At 56.0% G+C, this 21193-nt stretch overlaps 1 protein-coding gene across 1 annotated transcript; it reads left to right on the forward strand.

Moving 5' to 3' along the window:
* Positions 1–6523: 6523 nt before the first annotated feature.
* CDX1 (caudal type homeobox 1) lies at positions 6524–19194 on the forward strand. Its single transcript, XM_040604718.1, has 3 exons — positions 6524–6981; positions 18580–18725; positions 18938–19194. Exons 1-3 carry the CDS (start codon positions 6555–6557, stop codon positions 19142–19144), a joined length of 780 nt encoding a protein of 259 aa, XP_040460652.1. The 5' UTR covers positions 6524–6554; the 3' UTR covers positions 19145–19194.
* Positions 19195–21193: the final 1999 nt, after the last annotated feature.

Consider the following 21193-nt stretch of genomic DNA (forward strand, 5'->3'; position numbering starts at 1 on the left):
CCCCGCTGCTCCCCTGTGCTGGGCTGGCCAGATTCCCTTACTCCAGGTGTGGTGGTGGCCACGTGTTGGGGGTCCTTGCCAGCCCCCCCAGAGCTGAGATGGGCTGTAGTGCTGAAAAGGAGCCAGCAAGCGTGAGAGCAGTTCATATGGGGGGCAGACGTCAGAGGGGACGTGCTGCGCACATGGCTTTTCCCAACACTTTTCCCAAGGGATAAAGATGTGTCTGACGGGTCGCTGTGCAGGGACATGTGGGCTGCTGGGAACAGCCCAGCAGAGCTATTTCCTGGTAGTATCCTCGTGCCAAGGACAGCATCACTGCTCCCAACCCAGCGGGAGATGGAGAGACCCACTGGTACAATCCTGCCGGGCCCCTCGCACTGCAGACGGGCTATCTGGGGTGGGCAGAGGGTGGAAAACCTAGCATGGACCCCGCTTGAGGGCAGTGCATCCTGATCCCAAGGTGGGATATGTTCCCCCTGTCTCCCCCCTGCAAATGGGTCACCCCAATGCCTACTCCTGGGCTGGGAGCAGAGACAACCTGGGCAAACAAAACACTCTCCCAGAAGTTGTCTGCAAAGGCCAGGGTTCATTGTTTTGGGATGCTGGGGGAGCCCTGGAAAGCCGACAGCATCCCAGCAAGCACACGGCGGCCCGTGCTGTATGTCCCCAGGGAGCATCCAGGGCTGTGCACTTTATTTAAGAACAGCACATCGGGGTTACGGCAGCTCCTGGGAAAGGCCAGCTCAGAGGAAGCAGCGAAGCCAGAGGGACTCGTCTGTGTGAGTGCGTGGGTGGAGTGCAGCAGCTCAGCTACCTCTGCCTCATCCCCCCTTCATTGCTCACATCTATTTTTGGTGCCTGCACCCCTGTTTGTGGCGCTTGCAGGACTTAGTGATTCCCCCAAGGCTGGGACAGCTGCAGTGTGGGCTGCCAGAGCCACTCTCAGCTGAGATTTCCAGCCTCAATAAGCATCGTTAAGTGCTAGTGAGAAACTGGGGTCACGTAGTGCTACGTGTCTGGAGGGGACAGCAGCCACTGAGATAGGGACACTGCAGTATTTGGATTGTTCTGGCATCACCTGGATCAAAGCATCTCTCTGATCTCCTGCCCCATCCCAGGTGGAGCTGGGACCACGGGGAAAAGCCCATATCCTGCACTTGACATGGAGAAGAGACACCAGAGCCAGGTGACCCAACACAATGTTGGGAACCGCCACGCTGGAGCCAGCAATGGGTCCCATGTGCCAGCAGGGAGGCAGGTAGGAAAGAAGAAGCAGATGTTGGCTTTCCCCACATCTCCAAAGTTTTAACAAGGGCTAGACTTGCCCCTGGCTTCGGTTCCTCTGAGCCTCTACCAGCTCCAAGTCAGCTCAGGAATTTCAGCATCGCTCTGGTGTGGTGTCAAGCCACAGACCACAAGAGAGGAGCGGCGGGTGCCAGGGAGCACAGCACCACATCTGGGCAACCCACCCGGTGTGGCAGCTGCCAACACTTGCTCCTGGCTGGATCCAGCTCTTGGGCCCTGGGGAGAGCTTCATGGAGGCTTCATCCAGCCCTTTCCAGGGCTCCGACCTGGCCTCCAGAGGAACGGCTACCCTGTGCATGGTCCTGCTTCGCCAGGGTGGCAGTGGGGGGCCCAGGGATGAAGGGGAGGCAGAAGGTGCTGGGCTCCTTCCAAAGTGACCAATGTGCTGGGGAGCATCCTGCAGCACTGTGAATGCCAGCCACGGACACGGCAGGGTGACAGTGGTGTCAGGAGGTAGCACTCACCATATGCCATACAGTGCTGGGACCCTACAGATGCTGGCCCGTCCCCTACATCCCCTGGGTTCGGCCGTTCGGAGGAGGCACTAGCCAGTGGCAGAGGATGCTAGCCCGCTGCCTCTCCCTGCCTTGGGGCCTTTCCGCCCCCGTCCCACGCACTCTTCCTAACCCCCATGATGAGCCTCGGTATTAAATGTGCTCCGCAGAGCCCCGGGAGGCAGCGGCAGGCTCCTGGGTGAATACTAATAGCGATGCCGTCCGGTCGCCCCAGACTTTCCCACACATCTGCAGCCACTTAATGTGGGAATCGTTAACCCTCTGCTTACGCAGCTCCTGAAACACAGCAAAGGAGCGAAACATGGCCAGGATGCTCCCTGCCAGGCCCTGGCCACCTTTGGGACCCCATGCCTCCTGTCACAGGCTGGGTGGGTGAGCCATGCTCAGCACCCATCAGCTGCATAGTGAGCACCCAGCTCTGTGCTGGTGCAGGGGGAATTGCATCACCAACTCAGTGAGAGCAGAGGCCCTGCATGTGCTGGAAAGCAACATGCCAGCGTGTGTCCCTGTCCTTAATGCACTCTTGAGGATAGTCCCAAGATTTGTGGCATTTGCATTTTGCCAGAAAAGCTGATCCAGATCCTGAAGAGCAACACCAAGCCCAGGGGTGGGGAGACGGGGGCTGTACAGCAGTGCTGGCAGCACATCAGTCTTGGGCTATCCCAGCCCAGCACTCCTCTCTCTGGAGAGCAGCTCTGCAAAGCCCACCTCAGCACAGGGACACTAGTGCCAGCAGAGACACGGTTCAGGCAGCTGGGAAAAGTCAAAGGACATGCAGGAGTCTGCAGTGGGACTGATGGAGCTGGGACAGCAGGTTGTCCTCTGCAAGAGGGTTGCACTGATGTCTCTGTTGCCAGAGAGGAGGGGATGCTCTCGGGCCATTCAGTGGGGTGGCTGTGCTTGCCCCAACCCTCCCTTGTTCTCTGGGATGCTGCTCCAAAGATGTACGGCAGGAACGATGCATAGCAGATGTGCTGTGCTCTCCCTTTCCTCCTGCTGCAGGAGGGCAGCAGGAGAAGCTGGGGAATGGGAGGAAGGTGCTGGCTGGGCTGAGGTGTACATGGAGCCACTCTGGGAGCAGCTCTGGGATGTGCTGGTCTGAGGCCACAGGTTTGCCTTTGGGAGCAATAGGCACTGGGGGGAGGGGGGAGGTCATGGGTCCATGGGGCTGCCAGGGCAGTGGTGGGGCAGGAGGCTCTGGGGTGAAAGGGGAGCAAGGGGAGGCACCTGCTTGACCCTTTGCAGGCATCTCCCTGTCCTGCTGAAACCAGAGCAAGCCGGGGAAAAAGGCAGGGCTTAGTTTCCCAAGGCGAGAGCCTCCTCCCTGGGAGGAGGAGATGGTGGGGTTGTCTCCCCTGCAGACCTGCTCCATCTGTGATAGCTGTTTGCAGCCTGGCCCTGGGGACCTCCCAGCCCTCCCTTTCCCAGCCCTCTTGCTTCCAGGAGATGGCATCACTCGATCACGGATAGCAGCACCAAGGCCCAGGGAGTGTTGGGGGAACCCTGGCTGCTCTCCCCTGAGTCCACCTGGTTCCACCAGGCATCTCAGGTCTGGAGGAATAGCGGGAGCTCCCCAGGCTGGGTTTGGTCCTGGGAGTCTCTGGGGTGGATGGAGAGGTACTGTCACCTTCTCTCGCCCAGCTGGGGACTCCCGGGGTCTCTGGCAGCTCCTGATCTGCTCACCCATGGGACCCCAGTACGGGTGGTATCCTGGGGCACTGAGGGTCCCCAGCAGCACCTTCAGCCCCAGTCTAGCAGTTAGGATGCTCCTTGGGGAGCCCATGGGGGGTTTCTCACCTGGCTTCTCCCCAGCATAAACTCTGCCAGCCATAATCCCCACCAGCAATAAATAAGCCAAAGAAAAGGAAAAGAGGGAAGCCGTTGTCATATCTTTATGGCTCAGTTGTCTTCCCCTGCCCCCTTCGCCCTGCACCGAGGGAGTTGGTGGCATGGCTGTTAGCAGGCACCTGGCAATGCTGCGCCCTGCCGAGCCCTTCATCTGCCGCAGGGAGGATGCAGGTGTGGGATGCTGCCCCCAGACCCCTGAAGCCCCTGGTCCCCAGCAGCCGCCTGAGACCAGGCTGCCTGTCACTGCCCATGGGAAAGAGCCAGTGGCAGGAATAACCCCAGCATCCCCCGTCCCTGCAATGCAGCTGCCCCCAGGATGGGACCCAGCAGCCACCTGCATTCCACCGTCCCTCCCACCATCTGCTCAGGGAGGGGCAGGGGGGCATCTTCTTTTTTCCCCACTCCCTGAGCCAACGCCTCTTTGCTGGCAGGAGGAGGAGGAGGAAGAAGGCCTTAGCTCTCTTGTTTAAACAAAGCCATGGCTGTGCTGAGACCTTGGGAAAAATCCAGGATAGATGGGGTTATACGGCTCAACAACTGATCTGTGCTGCTGCGTGAGCTGAGATAGTCACTAGGTGGGATGGTTACGATGGTCACCTTTGTCACAAGGGAGGGAGCTGGGGCAAGGCTGGGCGATGGGCCAGAGACTCTGGGGAGCACAGGGAGGGTGCTCCAAATTGCTCACCTCTTGCAGTACCTCGAGCCATGCTAGGTCTTGGGAGGCAGAGCCTGGGTGATGCCAGCTCTGGGGGTGATTTCCCATTGTGGGGGTTTTAGTCTGCTCCCTTCTTGCAGGCCAGATCCCTTACCTCTTACCCCATCTCCCTTTGATCTCCTCCTGGCTCCCACCTCCTTGCAAGGAATAGATATGGTACGGGGGTGTCTGTGCAACGTTTTCACCCAGTTTCAGCTGGAATCAGCACCGGAGGAATGGGACAACGTGCCCAGGACTGATGCAGAACCACTGCGCGTCCACAGCTCTGGGCTTGAAGATGCTGCCCCATTACGTCTTCAGCACGGCGTGCTTGGTTGGAGGGTGGGAACGGCAGCAGCCTGGCCTGGCTGTGGCTGGGAGGGCTGGGAGGTGGGTATGGTGGGCTCTCGCAAAATCCACCTTGAGCAAACAGGTGACAGCAGTGCTGCAGGGTCTCGGGGACGTGCTATCCCTCCATGAACATGGGAGATCTCAGGGTGCTGTGCTGTGGGGATGAGTGGGGCCCCAGGGCGCGCTGATGGCCAGGTGCTGTCCCCAGCCCAGGGACATCTGCCACCAGCTGCAGAGGGGGAGAATCAAGAAATGTCCATGCATCAAATGTACTAAGCTCCTCAAGTCAGAGAGGCTTTGCTGGTTTTGTTACCATTTTCCTTTTAACCCCAAAAATCTGGCAGGCAATCTGACACTGGAAACACTTCACAGGTTCATATCTGCCATCAAGAAAAACTCTGAAAGTCTGTTGTTTTATCCCCTCCTCTCTGTTTAATCCTAAATCTCCTTTTTCCCTGCATTTTTTTTTCTCTGTTTCTTATTGTCAGGTTCCAGGCTGTTTCTGTCCTGGGAGGGTAAGGACCAACCAGTCCTCGCCCCACTCATGTTTGCAGAAGAGGAAGGGGCTGCTGCAGAGAAACAGGCAGAGGTGGCCTTGGGGAGGTGACAAAACACCCTTCTAGAGCCTTTGCAGGGCTGCGCTTTGGTTTGAGGAGAAAAAGCCAGCCTGCAAATGATGACTGTGACTACATGCTGGTGGCCGGGCACAGCCAGAGTGTGACGCTGACAGGGAAGGGGACACAGGCAGGGAGGAGGCTCCCAGCTGCAGGTGATGGGGGTTTCTGGGCAGCATGGCACAGCGCTTGTCCTCAGTTCCTCGTCCCCCTCCGGAGTGGAGGTGTGTCCGGCTTGGCGGGTGATGAGTGGGCAATCTCTGCTGGGAGCTGGTTTTGGCCAGTGTCCCCCTCCCACCTTGCAGGGAGACACAGCTTCATGAGGGTCCTGTTTCTGCTTGGTTTTCCTTATCAGAAAACATCTGGGGGATTTTTTCTTTTTTAAGGGAGAAAACAGGAGAGAAACTCCTCTTGCTGCAGGGCCATGATCCCCTTGGAAGCATGTTGGAGCCCACAGACTCCCTGTTGGGTGGGGGCATTCCCCCTGCACACAGCCTGTCCGTCTGTCCTGCTCTCTGAGCCTGGGCTGAGCTTTGCTGTTGTGGTTGGAGGTTGGGTTTGCCCCTGGATGGACTAAACGAAGGGGGACTCAGAGCCTTCCCTTCCCACCAGCCCCCCTTTTCTGAATCAGGCAGATGCTGCCTGGGAAAACACCACCCCAGGGCAAGGGTTTGGTGGATGGCAGGCACAGCCCAGCTTGTCCCCTGCCCACAGCCAGGCTTTAATACAAGGCTCAGCTCAAGGCACCTTGCTCCTGGGGTAGGGATGGCTGCAGGGACAGGGTGGGCTCCCTTGGGACATCCTTGTGGGTGACGCCCATGATGCTTTAGTGTCTCCAAAGCTGGCTGCTACAAAGGGACCACATCCAGTGGCTTGGGGACAGCTGTGGGGTGGTGACAGCAGCGCGGACATGGGGTCCTCAGTGGCTCCCAGGGTCACCCACAACCTCATCCCCCTGCAGCCAGGGTGGGAGGTTCGAATTCGCCCCTCTCACCCGCTGGGGTTCCTGCACTTTGAAATGCAAACCTGCCTTTCAATGCAAATGCTGCGAGAGGTTGGGCCCAATAAAAGCCCGTGGGCAGGGAGGTGCCTGGCCCCAGGACACAGCTCCCCAAGGCGCCCAGGTGAGTGGCGGCGAAGGAGGGGCGGCCGCCTCCCTGCCAAACCGAGCCCGGCCGCAGTCGGCGGCACGGCAGCGCAGCATGTGTGCGGAGCTGGACGGGGAAGATGTATGTAGGTTATCTTTTGGATAAGGACACCAACATGTATCCCAGCCCTGTCCGGCATCCCAGCCTCAACCTCAACCCCCAGAATTACATGCCGGGGCCGCCCCAGTACTCGGACTTCGCCAGCTACCACCATGTGCCTGGGATTAACAACGACCCGCACCACGGGCAGCCAGCAGCCGCCTGGGGCTCTCCCTACACCCCTGCCAAGGAGGACTGGCATTCCTACGGGACCACTGCTACACCTTCCACTGCCAGCCCAGGGCAGTTTGGATTCAGCCCCCCAGATTTTAACCCCATCCAGCCGCCAGGCTCTGGACTTTTGCCTCCACCCATCAGCAGCTCGGTCCCCCAGCTCTCCCCTAACGCCCAGAGACGCACCCCATATGAGTGGATGAGGCGCAGCATTCCCAGCACCAGCAACAGCGGTAAGGTAACCCCCCCCCAGCCCTGCACCCCTGCACCTTCCCCGCTGCAGAGGATCACTGGGCTTGAAGCTCTCCCTGCATGGGGACTGCTGGGAGGGACAACATGCTTGATCTGCCCTCCGCATGGCACTTGGTCCCCAAAGAGCAGGGGGACCCCACTGCTGAGGTAGCAGAAGATGAGGATGGGAAGGGAAGATACTGTCCTTCTGTGTTGCTGACAGCCAGGGTTATGTGGTTGGAAAGTCCTTTTCCTTCAGCTGGCCTCTGTCCCTGCACCCCTGCCCTTGTCTGCCACCACTGGGTAGGATGGGCAGAGCCAGAGACCCCCGGGACCTCAGGGCCCTGCCAGCCCTGAGGGGGTGCTGGGCAGGATGTCCCATGCGTGCAAGGTTGAACATGGGGGGCTGCAGCTGTGCATGAGAGTGTGAGTTAGCGAGCAGCTGAGTGTGCGAGCCTGCGTATGGGAGGTGCGCACATGTGTGTGTGCCAGCTGCCTTATGCTGCGTATGTGCAGTGTGTGTGTACGTGAGCAGGGAAGGTACCCTATGTATATACACAGAGGGAAGGTGCTGTGTGTGGGGTATATATATATATATATATAAGATGTTCAACGCTTGTGAGGTGCTGTAGGCTCTGTGTGGTGTGAGGTACCATAAGCAGTCTGTGTGCATGGGGCTTGCTGCGTCAATAGTCTCACCGAGTGTGTCGGGGGGATGCTACACACTCAATGTGTGCATGCAGGGTGCTGCTTGTCGAGGATGGTGCTGTGCGCGGTGTGTGTGCAAGGTGCAGTGCGTGTGTCTACATGTGGTGTGTGTGCAAAGTGTGGTGCGTTTGGGGACAGTGCCACATGGAGGGTGCATGTGGGTGCTCCGGGTGCAGCACGCTGTGCGTGCATTGGCGCAGCTTGTGGGTGCCTCTGCTCCTGTGCCCACTGCTGCTGGGGGCACCTGGTGCTCGTCATGTCCCCAGGGTCCTGTCCCCCTGTCCCCAAGTCCCCGGGGTCTTGTCCCCGCTGAACTCCTGACCTGGAGGCGGCGGGGGGAGGTGTCTGGGTGACCCCAGCTCCCTGCCCGCTGGGCTGGGGGCCCTGCTGCCCACTTCAAAGGCACTGGGCAGGTCCCCCTTGGGGCCAGCCCAAATTGACAAGGGATTTGCTTTGTCATGGAGATGGTGGCCGGCTCCTTTGGCAGCGAGGTGAGGTGCAGGGCCCTTTGTCCTGTCCTGCCCATGCCCTTTCATCTTCCCCTCCAGGCTACGATCTATCGCTGCTGCCAGCCCAGCCTGGACCCATCCTGCCCACAGGGGGACCCTCTGCCCACCAGGTTTGCCTGAACCTGCTATCCCAGTCCCTCTCCTGTGCTGGCCATGAGCTCTGCAGAGCACTGCTGGGGCCAAACTCACTACAGGAGTGGCTCTGGCCATCCCTCACAGGAGAGTTTGCTTTTTGCTTTTCCCTTTTACTGCTGCCCCTTATCCCTGGGATGAGGGCTGGGGCTCCCTGTTAGCAAAGTGTCTCCAAATTAAGGCTACTTTCTGGCTCCCTGCTGGCCAAGCCCCTTGTAAAGACCCTCACACAAGGGGCTCATGCAGAGAGGTGTCTGGGGTCTTCCAGCATGGAAAATAGCTCCTCATGTTCACCAGATCCGCGTGGCAGGGATGGGGATGGGGCTGTCCTAGCGGGATCAGTGGCTGCAGTGAAGCAGGCAGAACATCCCGATAAATGGAAAAAAACTGCCCCGGTCTGGAAAGAGGAAGGGAGAGGCAGGATTGGTATTTCCTGGCCCATTTTAAGCACTGAATATACCTATTTAGGAAAAATGTCTCCCCCCATACCCAGTGATGGAGACCCACAGGCATGCCAGGGCTGAGGGCTTCCCTCTGCCGGAGGCTGGAAGGGGGGTGTGATCCTGCAATCCCGCCATGCAGCTGCGAACCAGCCACTTCTGCAGGTTTTGTAGGTCTGAACATCTCCGTTTCTTCTGAGGAGAGAGGTGAGAGGGAAAATTAATGAGGGAAGAAAGACATCAGCACACATCTCCTCTGGATCAAGGGCATGGTTTTATACCCAGCAGTGGGGCCTGAGATAAAACAGGGGCTTGAAAGTGCTTCTGATTGAGTTAGATGACAATTGAGTTGATTGAATTCTGGAGAGATATCATTAGTTGCTTAGTTTGTATCTCTTAGATTAAATACATACAAAGGGACAAACAAATCAGCCTTGTTCCCTTTACATGCAGAGGAGGAGCTGCCCCAGCGTAGCCACAGCGATGCAGGGATGGGTGCTGGGGTGAAAGCCCCTTTCTTGTGGTGCTTGCTTAGGATGGATGACCAGCAAGGTCTCTTTTTAAGGCACTTGCAGATTAAGGACATGTCTTTGTGTCTCTGCTGGGTCCAAACCCAGCGCTACTGGTGCCAGGAGGCTGAAGGATTCAGCCATGGTGGGACCGTGTACTGGGAGACAGTGGGATGCAGCCTGTGTTCTCCAGGGCTGCCCTTTAAATAAAAAAAGAGCCTTTCTCCGTTAAGCTTGAAAGAGAGCAGGGAAGAGTTGGGTTTGACATAGACAGGGGTGGAATTCTTAGATGAATCATTTTATTGAAATCAATAAACTAGACTTTAATCAGTCTGGATTGATTAACTACCTGTCTCACCACAGTGGGAATAGGAAATGAATACATGGAGTTTTTTGCTATAAATATCAACAGTTTCTTTGTGAATGCTATAAATCATAATACTTCAGAGGGTTGTAAATTAAGGTTCCCTCTCTATCTTGCCTTGTATAAACAGCTCTTGGCTGTAGTTTGAAAGCTTTTAGGAAAGAGCTGTGCGGTGGTAAGAGAAAATGTTACGCAGGGAATATGAGTGTGTTGGGGATTTCTGCAAATGCAATCTAGAGCCGAAGAAAAGCCAACGAGAAATCTCCCAGTGCCTCACTGCAGAGTTAGGCTTTACCAGGGGATGATTTTATATACCTGTTGCTAAATATGTGCATGCTTCACCCGGCTGAGCCAAGATAACCCTGCAGCAGGAGGGACTGCGATGCCAGAGGGCCAGTTGCTGGAAATTGGGAGTTAAAGGGAACCAAGCTGGAAAATGTCCCCAGGCCTCATTTCTCTCTCCGATGTCACCTCTTTTTCTGCTCATAAAATCTTCACGAACAGCGTGTCAGAGCCTCATGCTTCCTCCTTATTCACAATTATTTGCAAACTTCCCTGTGAATTGCACCCCAGCTCTATAAAAAGCTCAGGAAGGCGGCTGGAAAGGTGGCTGGCTGAACTTTGAAATTCACCCTCTGCTCTTTAGTTATGCAAATCCTCAGATACTGCCTCGGGTCTGGCTTTTAGGTCACTAATCGAGCCAGGGCCGCAGCAGTGCTAAATATTGCAAGTGAAAGTGCAATTGGGGCATCCCTTGGGGAGGTGTATGGGCTAGGGGCTCTGTGTGGTATCGGTGCCCGCGGTGCCTGGGCTGGTTTTGGGGTGATGGAGAGTTAACAGTGATGCTCCGAGCATGGGCGAGTGGTGATTTGCTGGATATGCAGTTTTCTGTCTCTGTTTTCACTATTCAGTTTTCCAGCTCTATTTGTTGCCTTAGTGAGGTCCATGAAAGCTGGAGGAAAAAGTAAAATTTGCAATAATGAGACAGAAACATTTCCCCTGGACAGGCAGCATTCCTGCCATGCACGGTACGTTTTGGAGTAATGGTAGTGGCTGGAGGGCAGTGCGTTTCCACGGTTCATCCCTGTGTGGGGGACCCCTCTTTAGCACACAGTTGCTCCCCATGATGAGACCCTTTGCTTCCCTGGGTCACTCGGTGTGTGCGTGCATTGGGCCCCATTGGTCTTCTCCCCTTGAATTATTAACCCACAACCTGCTCCTGGCCCCAGCTGGGATTTGTTGACTGCTTAGCCTGCTGGCCAAGGTACAGGCCTTTCAAACTTTCCTAGAATTGACTTTCCTTGAACAAAAAGGGCTTCCCTGGAGCACTGGCGGTACCTACGTGATGGGTTTGGCTGGCTAATTCCCCGGGATTAGCAGAGGGACACTTTAAACCTCTGGCCAATGACAGATGTTTCCTACAGGCAACCCTTCAAGGACGCCCACTCCAGTGCTGTTAGCTTTGTGATCGCCTGGATAAGGGGCTGGATCCTTCCCTTGCGCTGCCCCCTGGTAAGGATGGGCTGAGCCGTATGAGGCTGCAAAGGGGGAGAGGAGACCTGGTGCCCAGGCAGGACCACCGGTGCTTTGCTGTCCTCCTCCTCCTGTTGCAGCTGGGCCAAGCCCAGCCAGGTGGCAGATTTGGATGAGCTGGATTTGGGCTCAGTGTTGCAGGGCTGGCATGAAGGTGATGCTCTAAACCACGCTGTTTCCAGCCCGCATGCGCTGGCCAGCCCATGCGCTGCCCTGGCACCACTCCTTGCCTTCCCGTACTGGTGTGGTCTTTGACCTGGCCCAGAAGCCTGACTGATGGTGCTCAGCTCAGCACTCATAGAACCATAGAAGCAACTGGAAGAATCTTCCCGTTGCCAAAATAAAAGGTTGAATCATTGCAGGGCTGGGAAATGCTTGTCCCAATGCCCTGCCTTAGGCTGCTGCCCCCAGGTTGGTGTATCTCCTGCCGTGTTGCTCTGTGCTCCGTGTTCAGGGTTGCGATGGGGAACTACTGGCTCACTGCAACCGCCTTGGGTTGGGTGTGCAACTTGGGGTATGCAGCTCCTGGGAGGAAGATGAGGCGTGCAAGGGGGGTGCTTTCACCCACGTGTGTGGGTGCGGGTGCAGATCTGGCCCCATCCTGCTGTGCTGGCAGCGCAGAGCCCAGCTGGGGCCAGCCTGTGCTGCTGTGCACCGGGCTGCACTCCCTGCACCTGGCTCTTTGCCCAGGTGTTTCTGCCCCTTCCCAGCAGCCGGGCTGCCCGGTGCAGCTGTCCCATACACCAGACCCCGGTCTCTGCCTCCTGGCTCTGCCAGACCCATAACCTCCAGGCACATAATCCCCAGTCACACACTCAGCACAGCTTTTTTGGAAGCACCGAGCTTGATCCTCTCTGTGCAGGAAACGAAAAAGCCATCAAGCCAAGTGGCATGGTTTTGTAAGTGAAACATTTCCAGTGCATGATGTACCGAGCTGAGTCAGGTTTTATTGCTGGTGGATGCCCACAGGAGCACTGCCATTTGCTCTGAAGCCTTTGGCACCAGGAAGAGATTCCCAGGTTGGGTCAATGTCAGGCAAACAGCCATCCAAGGAGCTGCCCTGGGGGTAGGAGGGTCACTGGGCTCCTTGGAGAGACCTCTAGCACAACTGCCCACAGATGAGTCCTGCCTTCAGGCCGAAATGCCCATTTCCTCAACCTGGAACATAGCTGGGGGAGTCTTGGCAGGGTCCATCGGATAAGCATTCATCCAGCATCCTCTCCCTCTGCAGTATAAAGACATTAAATATGTATGTGGGTGTGGGGTGGTTTCTCTCACCCAGTTTTTGACACCTGGCAGTTGTCTGAATCCAGCCTGCTTTGGCAGGGGTATGCTCCCAGGCAGGGATCTCAGGAAGGATTGCCCTCTGGAGGGGTTCGGTTTTTGCTCGAGGTGATGAAGCAAGCCACATGGCTCCAGTCCTTTGCCCCGTTTCAGTCGCCCCATTCATCACCCCTCTGCTTCCAGCGGCAGGGGAAAAATAGCTGATGATATTGAAGCATGCACGGGAAGGGGGAGGCTTGTGAAAACCCTGACCTGCTGGTTCCCAGCACTCAGGGAGGGTGAGGGGCCCAGATTTATCCCCTCTCCCAGACCACAGAGCAGCGTGGGTGCTTTGGGGTTGCTGCTGGAGGGGAAAGGAAGGGAGCAAGCAAGTGTGGGCAGGGGAAGCAGAGGGAGGGCATCAGGCAGCTCAGCCCCTGCCACTGTCATTGCTGGCCTTAGGGTTCCCGTTTCCAGTAGGTTTAAGGGTTCCCGTTTCCAGTAGGTTTAGGGACAGCGCCATGAGCTGGGCTGTCCGTCCTGAGCACCAGCATCACCACTGCCCAGCACGGCTGCCATCGTCACTGCTCGGCAGAGGGAGCATTGACCCCTCCGCACAGACAGCTGGAGCACATCTGGCTGCCAGATGAGGGTGGCTCCAGCCAGCCTGGAGGCTCCTGAGCTTTAGATGCTGAGCCGCCTTCTGGGCCTGGGGTCTCTGTCATGGGGCATTGGTCTGCTGGCTGCCCCTGTCTTTGCGGGGAGGGGGGACAGGGGGACAGCTCCCCCCAGGGAGCTGCAGATCAACGCAAGGTTAAGCTGTTCAGGGAGTCCCACCAGCAATCAGAGCCCATGGCTCTGACCCTGGGGCTCCACTCCTGTTTGGAGTCACTTCTGTGCCTCAGTTTCTCCATCTGTAGCATGGCCTAAGATATGCTGGGGGAAGGGGGAAGTTTTTTTCGAGTTTTCCTTGATTTTCACAAATTACTTTTCCCTGGGAAGCAATGGAAAATCCTGATACAGCACTGATTCGTCTGGGATGTGAGGATTTTATCCTTTTTGCAAGTAGGTGCTGCTCATTCAGAATGAAGCAGCTTTGTCATGGGAAGAAAGCACCCACCCAGGGGGAACAGCATTGTACCCCATCTTGCTGCACTTTTAACTCCACTGTGTACAAGTTCTCTCCCTGGTGCTCACTGGTGATGGGACTTCCACTCCTGATGCTTTTCAGCATTAGGATATTGTAGTGCCATCAGACGGAACCAGCTACCCAGTACAGACAGACGGGCAGACTAGGCTGTACAGATGGAGCCAGTGTGTGGCCAGAGCATCGCCAGGAAGGTGTGACCACGCAGGGTGGGTCCAGGAGCACGTTGCCCAGACTTTTCATGTCAGTCATGCGAGGAGTCACCATGCAGTGGGGCGTGCAGAGCTGCTGAGCAGCCATGGGGCCGGCCAGCCTGGCAGCAACACCTCTGTCCCCCATGCCAGCACCTCCTGTGCAAAGCACCATGTGATGTGCCCATGTCCCCAGGCCTCGGGGACTTCTGCAGTGGGGCATGACAGCCAGCACCATGGTGGGCTCTCATCTCGGTGGCTCCAGCAAGCGGGTCGGGGCTGCTGTAACCCGGCTGCCCTGATCGGAGCCCTGATGGCTGCATAGCGGCTGCCCATGGAGCCAGACTTCGCAGGTGCTGCAATTTTGAGCTGCTTTGACCTGTGAAATAGAGACCTTTAGAAAAGCACAGGTTTATGTTCCTCACTGCTGGCAGCTGTGCTGCTCCTGCTGTGGCTGGGAGGTCTATGTCCTGCAAATCGGGATCCTCCATTTGGAGCTGGCCCCTCTTAGCTGTGCCAGGCACGCGGGGCTGGGTGCCTCATTCTGTGAGGCTCCAGAAAAGACAAGTTCCAATTAACACATGGCAGCTCTTAGTCCTTTGCTATTTCCCACCTCCTCCCAGGGTGACACTGCCACCTCACAGTCTCTTTCCTCCCTGGTTTGAACCAGCCCCTCTCCAGCTGTTCTTAGAGCGGCTCAACACCAGCATCAAAATACCCCTCTTCCTTATCTGTTAAGGTGTTTGGGGCAGTTTCTTATTGAAAGCCATCCTCTGGCAGGCCAGGGTGAATTACCACCTCTCTGGCAGCCTCTGCCATGGCCATGAGGGTGCAGAGCCTGAGATGGTGGCTGCAGGGACCTAGTGGGATTTCCCCTTCCCCTGCCAGGTTCCTGACCTGGTCCAGGGCAGGAGCTCCAGCACCCCCATCCCCAGGGCAGGGATGCCCTGGAGAGGAGATCCAGACTGAGGGTTGAGACCCCGTCCCCCAGCATGTGTGCGTGTGCCTGCACACTCAGGAGTGCGTCCCTTGGGATTTGCACAGCACATTAAAGCTATTCCCTTATCTAATCATGGCTCAGGTGAGTGCTATTAGGGTTATACATTAACAGTAGTAATGATACCCTCTCCCCACGCAGCCATTGGCCCTGCCTTGATCCCAAAGCTGAAACCATTCCCACTAGCCCAGCAAAATGGCTTCATTTGACTGCCTGAGCAGTTCCTTTGCCTGGTCTTTTGGGGGCAAGCAGGAAGGACTTTAAATGCTAGGAGGCATCACCGCCACCCTCTTTGCCCCCCATGCACTCCATCCATGCTCCCTCCCAGTGCAGGAGCAGCATCATCTCTGGGCTATCCTGATCCACTACCACAGGGCTTCACTTGAAATGTGGGAGCAGCTCCATCCCTCTGCTCGGCCATGCTCCCCGCTGCAGGGCTGGGGTTTCACAGAATCACAGAACAGTCAGGGTTGGAAGGGACCTCTGGAGACCATTTAGTCCAGCTCCCTGATAAAGCAGGTTCACCTAGAGCAGGTGGCATGGGATCACATCCACACAGGTTTTCAACATCTCCAGAGGAGACTCCCTGTAGGTATGAGGACTCCCCATAAGGAGCTCTGGCTTGTCCCAAATTTCCTCTTTCCTTTCACAGAGCCATAAAAACTCTCCAGGAGAGAATTAAGTGTAACCCAGCATTCATATTCAAGGTAGTTGAATTATTCATTGTCAATAGTATTTCTTGTGAATCCTTTTCTTTTCCTTGTGAATCACCCACAATACATTCCTGAATTCAGCAAACATCGCTGAAACCAGCAATTAGTTGAGATGAATAACTTTCAGTTTCTGGCTTGGTCGTGAGCCCTCTGCTTTGAGTCTTTGCTACCTCATACGGGGCAGTGAGAGAGTGGTACCCAGCTCACACAGAGGTGGCTCATCGGCAGGGCCGGGTATCCGCCAGGTCCCAGGCAAAGCAGAGTTTTCATCAGGGGTGAACGGTGAAGAGGGAATAACAAAGAACAAGCTGTGATGGATCTATTTACAGCTGCAGCAGGAAATGATAATTCCTGCTGAAATTCATGGCAGATGTTGTATTCACAAACTGCCTCATTTCTTTTTTTTTTTTTTTTTTTTTTTTACTTTATCTGTCAGTTTTTTTCTCCAAGCAGTGGTGTTCAAATAGCAATATTGCAAATCAGATCATTTTTAAGTCATTATCTTTTCAGCGAGATTTTTGCTTTCAAATTAAAAAAAAAAAAAAAAAGGATAACTATATAAGAAAAAAACTTGTCACAGTCCCTGAGCCGGCAGCAGACAGAGGGAGCTCCGTTTCTCAGGGAGCTGCTAAACCTTGCTTACATCTCTGCCGGCACATCTGGTTCACTCTGTAGCTCCCCAGGAATCACCGCGTTTGCAAATTCAGCACAGGTCCCCCCTGGGCTGGCATACAGAAGTCCTTCTCACGCTGATAAGCCCTTCATATGTGGGGCAGCAAGAGGTGGCACCGACCCCCTGGGAAGGACAGAGGCCCCGTGCAAGAGCGAGGGGAGAGCGAGGGGTCCTACGTGGGCCAGGTGCCCCTGGCATCACTCCAGCCTGGCACTGTCCCATGGCCAGTTTTGTTCAAGCCACCACAGCTGGTGTGTGCCAAGGAGGAGACAAACACCCAGCAATGCTGCCGCCGACCCCTCGCACACCGAATTGCTGCAGTTCAGCCGTGTGTCTGCAGGCATCTCCATACACACCTTGCTCAATCAAATTACATTTTTACCCTGTTTTTACCTGCAGAGTCACCCTGTGTGGCCTCAGGCAGGTTTGCCCTCGGTGGTGGTAAGAAGGGATTAGGTGTTCGCTTCCAAACAGCCCTGGGTTGAGCTGGGCTCCCCACCCTCTGAGGCGGTGGCTGGGTTCATCACACCCCTCAAACAGGAGTTAGTGGCTAAACCCCAGCCCTGGTGCTGGGAGGTCTGGTTTCTATTCCCAGTCATGTTGCAGCCTTTGTGTGCTCCTTTCCTCCTCCATAGATTGTTGGAGAGCTTCGGTGCATCTTGGGGACCACACTGGGACCCTCGGCCATCACCCTGCTCACATTGTGCTGAGCCCGTGCCAGCACCTCTGGGAGCAATGGCAGGAGGACACAGAGAGTGACATAGCCATGGCAATTGGGTGCTAACCACAGGGCTGCTGCTTTGTGCCTGGGAGCACCAGAGTCAAGTCCCAGCAGGGCAAGACACCTCCTGTGCCCACCCAGCTTCTGCTTGTGCCCAAGGGTGTGCACGCACTCGTGTGCTGCCACACGTGGTTTGCTCGGTGGCCAATGGCAAAAGCTGGACCTTTGCTGGCTCTTTCTTATTTAGTAGAAAATCAGCTGCCTTTTTGCATCCCGTGGGATGCTGTGAGGGAAATGACCTCGAGGGAGCCCCTCTCGCACTCACAGCATGCTGTTGCCATGGGTTGACCTGCCTCCTATACTCTTCTACATTTGTCTTTCAGCATAAGAAGTGCCTTAGGAAAGACCCTGTCTCCTTGTAATGGGGTAGCAAGGGAGAGACACCCTTAAAAATAAAACTGAGTTGGTTGAGAAACAGATTTGCAGCCTGCGGGTTGGAGTTTTGCTCTGTGGAGATTCTCTGATGTCTGATTAGAGCTGAGTCCATTCTGGAGTCTCTGAAGCACAGCTTTGCTCTGCGCCACCCAAACTTCTACATTCACTATGGTCAGAATTTAATACTGCTGAGGCTCCTTTGCCCAGTTTGGCCCAAACAAGGACTTGTTAGGAGGAATGGATTAACAGAATGGCAGGCACAAAAAAGTCCCCTTTCCTGGGGGCAGCAGGCTGCAGATGAAGTTGTACAGGTTGCTGGATCACCAGAAATCTCTCCCTGCACATCTGCAGCAGTGATAGGCAGTATCCTGTCCATGCTGGTACACCCAGGGCAGCCCCAGTGATATCCATGGAGCTGTTCTGGGCTTGACCCTGCCCCTTCCCGTGGCAGCACTGCTCTCAGCAGCAGAAATTCATAAGACGGGCAAACATGTTTGTCAGGCAAACAAATGGCTGGGTTCCCAGTCAGAAGGACAGTGGCTGCTTAGCTGAAGGCATGGCTCCATCCCTCTTGATGCCCTGGAACAGGATTTTGCTAATTTGGGTGGAGAAGCAAATATTCACAGCTGTGTTTATTCTCCACCCATGGGCTCTTCTGCAGAGGAAAGAACCAGGGACTTGTTCCTTCTGGTCATAGGTGTCCTTCCTTGAAGTGCTACCTGCACACCCCGTGACCCCCAGCCCCGGCAGAGTTCAAGCCATTGGCTCTTGCTCCACATCTTGCTCTCTGTGTGTATGTATTAATGAAGGAGCTAACAGAGAAGATGGCTGGGCTATTTTTGGCTGCATTTTTCTGCTAGAAAGCAGCCCTCCCAGGCTGTATTTTTGCAGGCGGCTTGTCCTCAGCCCATAGCAGGGCTTGCAGCTCTGCTCCTCTTGGGGACAGTGTGTCATGGTACATGGGATTTATGGTCCATCTTCTCAGGATGCCTCTGAATCTCTTCTGCTCTTTCCACTAAGCAATTTCCCCAAAGCCCAGGTACTTTCGAACACAGAGAAACAACCTGGTGCTGATCAGAATGGGCATTAAATTCCACAGGAGCCTCATGACTCTCTTTTCCGCTGGTCCAAGGGCATTGCCATATTTCCCCTGAGCTGTCCACAGGTGGTTGTGTATCAACTCAGTGCCCTTGGGGATGTTCCTACCCCTCCACTGCTCCCCTTAATCCCCTGTCAGCTCACCCCAACTCTGCTCTCTCTGCCAGGCAAGACCAGGACGAAAGACAAGTACCGGGTGGTGTACACGGACCATCAGCGCCTGGAGCTGGAGAAGGAGTTTCACTACAGCCGCTACATCACCATCCGCCGCAAGGCTGAGCTGGCTGCTGCCCTTGGGCTCACCGAACGGCAGGTCAGTGCTGCGGTGTCCCAGGAAAACCACATCCCGGCTGGAGATGGGACTGGGAGGGGGAGGGCTTCAGCCCAAGGTCCCACCTTGCTCCACCGCTCTCCCTTCTCTTCCACACTCTGGGCTGCACCCCCTGCCCCAGGGGGACCCTAAGAGTCATCATCCTTTGCTGCATCCATCCCCATCCCTTCATCACCATCTTTGCCCTTCTGCAGGTGAAAATCTGGTTTCAAAATCGGAGGGCGAAGGAGAGGAAGGTGAACAAAAAGAAGATGCAGCAGCAAAGCCAGCCCACCAGCACCACCACACCGACCCCACCAGCTGTTGGCACACTGGGACCCGTCGGAGGCCTCTGCAGCAGCAGTGCCCCGAACCTAGTCTCCTCGTCCCCACTGACCATCAAGGAAGAATTCATGCCATAAGCCCCTTCACCAGCTACAGACACCAAGAGATAAGCACTATGCAGCAGAGCCCAGCCGGTCCGTGTGCTCTGAGGAGTGACAGTCCCTTCCCAAAGACACAATGGTCCCCGGCTGAATCAACAGGGCAGCCAGCGCGGCAGGGCAAGATGGCACCGGGACCTTCCCGAGGGGTCGGTGGGCTCTCTCCTATGTGACAACCATACGTTAGGTAGTATTGCTCTCCTGTAGGAAACGTGCACCGGTCTGGTCTCTAGTATTTGCAGCCCAAAGCAAGGTCCTAATGTCAGCAGAAGGAAGGGGGGTGGTGGTGAAGGATGGCTTTCCTACGGTGCCTCAGGTGGAGCTGGTAGGATGCTTCCTTCAGTCCTCCTGCCAGTCCAGCTGCCTGGTGCTTTTGCGGCAGTTCAAATAAGACTGAACTAGAAAAAAGACCTGGCTGGACTCAAGGCAAAACAAATTTCTGCTGAGCTGGTCTCCTGGATCCACCATTCTGGGAAGGGGAGTGCCGAAGGCAGAGCAAGTTGGACTGCGGGAGCCAGGGAGGACCCTCAGTCGTAGGATCTGAGGGGGGATTCCTTAAGACCACCGTGATGGTAACAAGCTGGAGCACATCCTTGGAGAGAGACCCCATGCATCCTCACCCCCGTTCCCCAGCTACCCCCAGCAGCACCTGGCTCCTGTGCCCCCAGCTCTGTCCCTGCAGCCACAAAAAGCCCCATGGAGACTCTTCCAGCAGCTCCAGTGCCCCTGGCTGTGCCATGGCAAGGTGGCACCACAGCCACCCTCCACCTGGAGCACAGGGAGAGGAGAGAAGGGAGCCAGGCACAGACACACCGGAGGCAGACCACCCTGCTGAGACCTCAAACCACCTTCCTGTGTGGAAAGGAAGGAGGACAAGAAGGTCTGCCATTGGGACAGGGTGTAAGAACCAGCCCCAGGCTGTCCAGAAGGGCTGATACCGGGAGAACTTTGGGGGGCTGCTCCAAGGGAGTGCAGCTGCCACAGGCACCAGGAACTGCTGCCAGGGTGGGCAGGGGCTGTATCAAGGCAAAGGGCTGGCACGTACCCTGGTGTTAGGTGATGGAGAGGTGGTTTCCAGACAGAGAAGTGGTTTTTTCCTGTTTTCTTCAAAACCCAAAGAACTCCAGGTTTTGTTCTCCTTATCTCCCCTCTCCTCCATGCACTGTACCACCTGTCACCCACTGTGTGCCCGAGGCCAGTAACTAATGCCCCTCTTTTCCTGCTGGTGAACTGCAGCTGAAATGTCCCTTCATGCTGCTGAGTCCTGACTGCTGTATTGGCCCAGGTTAAATTACAGCCCAGTTTCAGACGTCCCAAAGGCCAGCTGGGCACAGCTGGGACACAGGAGGGTCTGCAGCACCTGCTCAGGGCTGCTCTGGGTGCTCCTGGGCTGCAGCTTCCCAAGACCAAGACAGGAATGAGGGAGCACAAACCTTGCATGGCAGCTTGCATGGCCTTTCCTAGCACCGTCTCTGCAAGCTCCAGAAAGGTGGAGCAGCAGACATGTCCCCTGCTCCCTGCAGAGCACCCAGCCAAGCCCGTGCGTCACACCCGACACTGGTGCATCGCATCATTCAGCCGCCCTGTCTGCCGCCAGCCTTGCACCACTCCCAGCCCATCCTGGCCCAGAAAACAAGGTGCCTCAGGCACACTGCAGCTTTTACAAGCAGGTCCCTGCCATCCCACTGTGCCTGCTGCCCCACTCCAGCCTTCACAGGATTTGGGTGTCCCTCCTGCAGGGGCCAGTGACACCTCCCTCGGCCATCATTGCCAGCTGCACCCAGGATGAAGGTTTGCATTGGCTCAGGACTTCGGCTCAGTTTTTGTGTATATAAGGCAGAACTGGTTTTCATTTTTATTTTTTAGGCATTGGTGAAAATAAAAGCCAGCAGGAATCCTGCATGCCACAGGCTTGTTGCTGTCTCCTCCTGGCCTGCAGTGCTGCAGCAGGGGAGGGACGCCAGCGCCAGGGGTCACACCAGTGCTGGTGCCCCCAGGTGCAGCTGGAGTCAGAAGTGAGGGGTTCTG

The sequence above is a fragment of the Falco naumanni genome, chromosome 8, assembly GCF_017639655.2.
Source record: "Falco naumanni isolate bFalNau1 chromosome 8, bFalNau1.pat, whole genome shotgun sequence".
Classification (NCBI taxonomy): domain Eukaryota; kingdom Metazoa; phylum Chordata; class Aves; order Falconiformes; family Falconidae; genus Falco; species Falco naumanni.

What these genes read in the sequence shown, in the direction of transcription:
- CDX1 (XM_040604718.1), top strand. Translation starts at nt 6,555, where the DNA reads ATGTATGTAGGTTATCTTTTGGATAAGGACACCAACATGTATCCCAGC. An exon ending in TCCCAGCACCAGCAACAGCG is followed by an intron (nt 6,982 to 18,579) that starts GTAAGGTAACCC and finishes TCTCTCTGCCAG; the next exon opens with GCAAGACCAGGACGAAAGAC. An exon ending in TTGGGCTCACCGAACGGCAG is followed by an intron (nt 18,726 to 18,937) that starts GTCAGTGCTGCG and finishes GCCCTTCTGCAG; the next exon opens with GTGAAAATCTGGTTTCAAAA.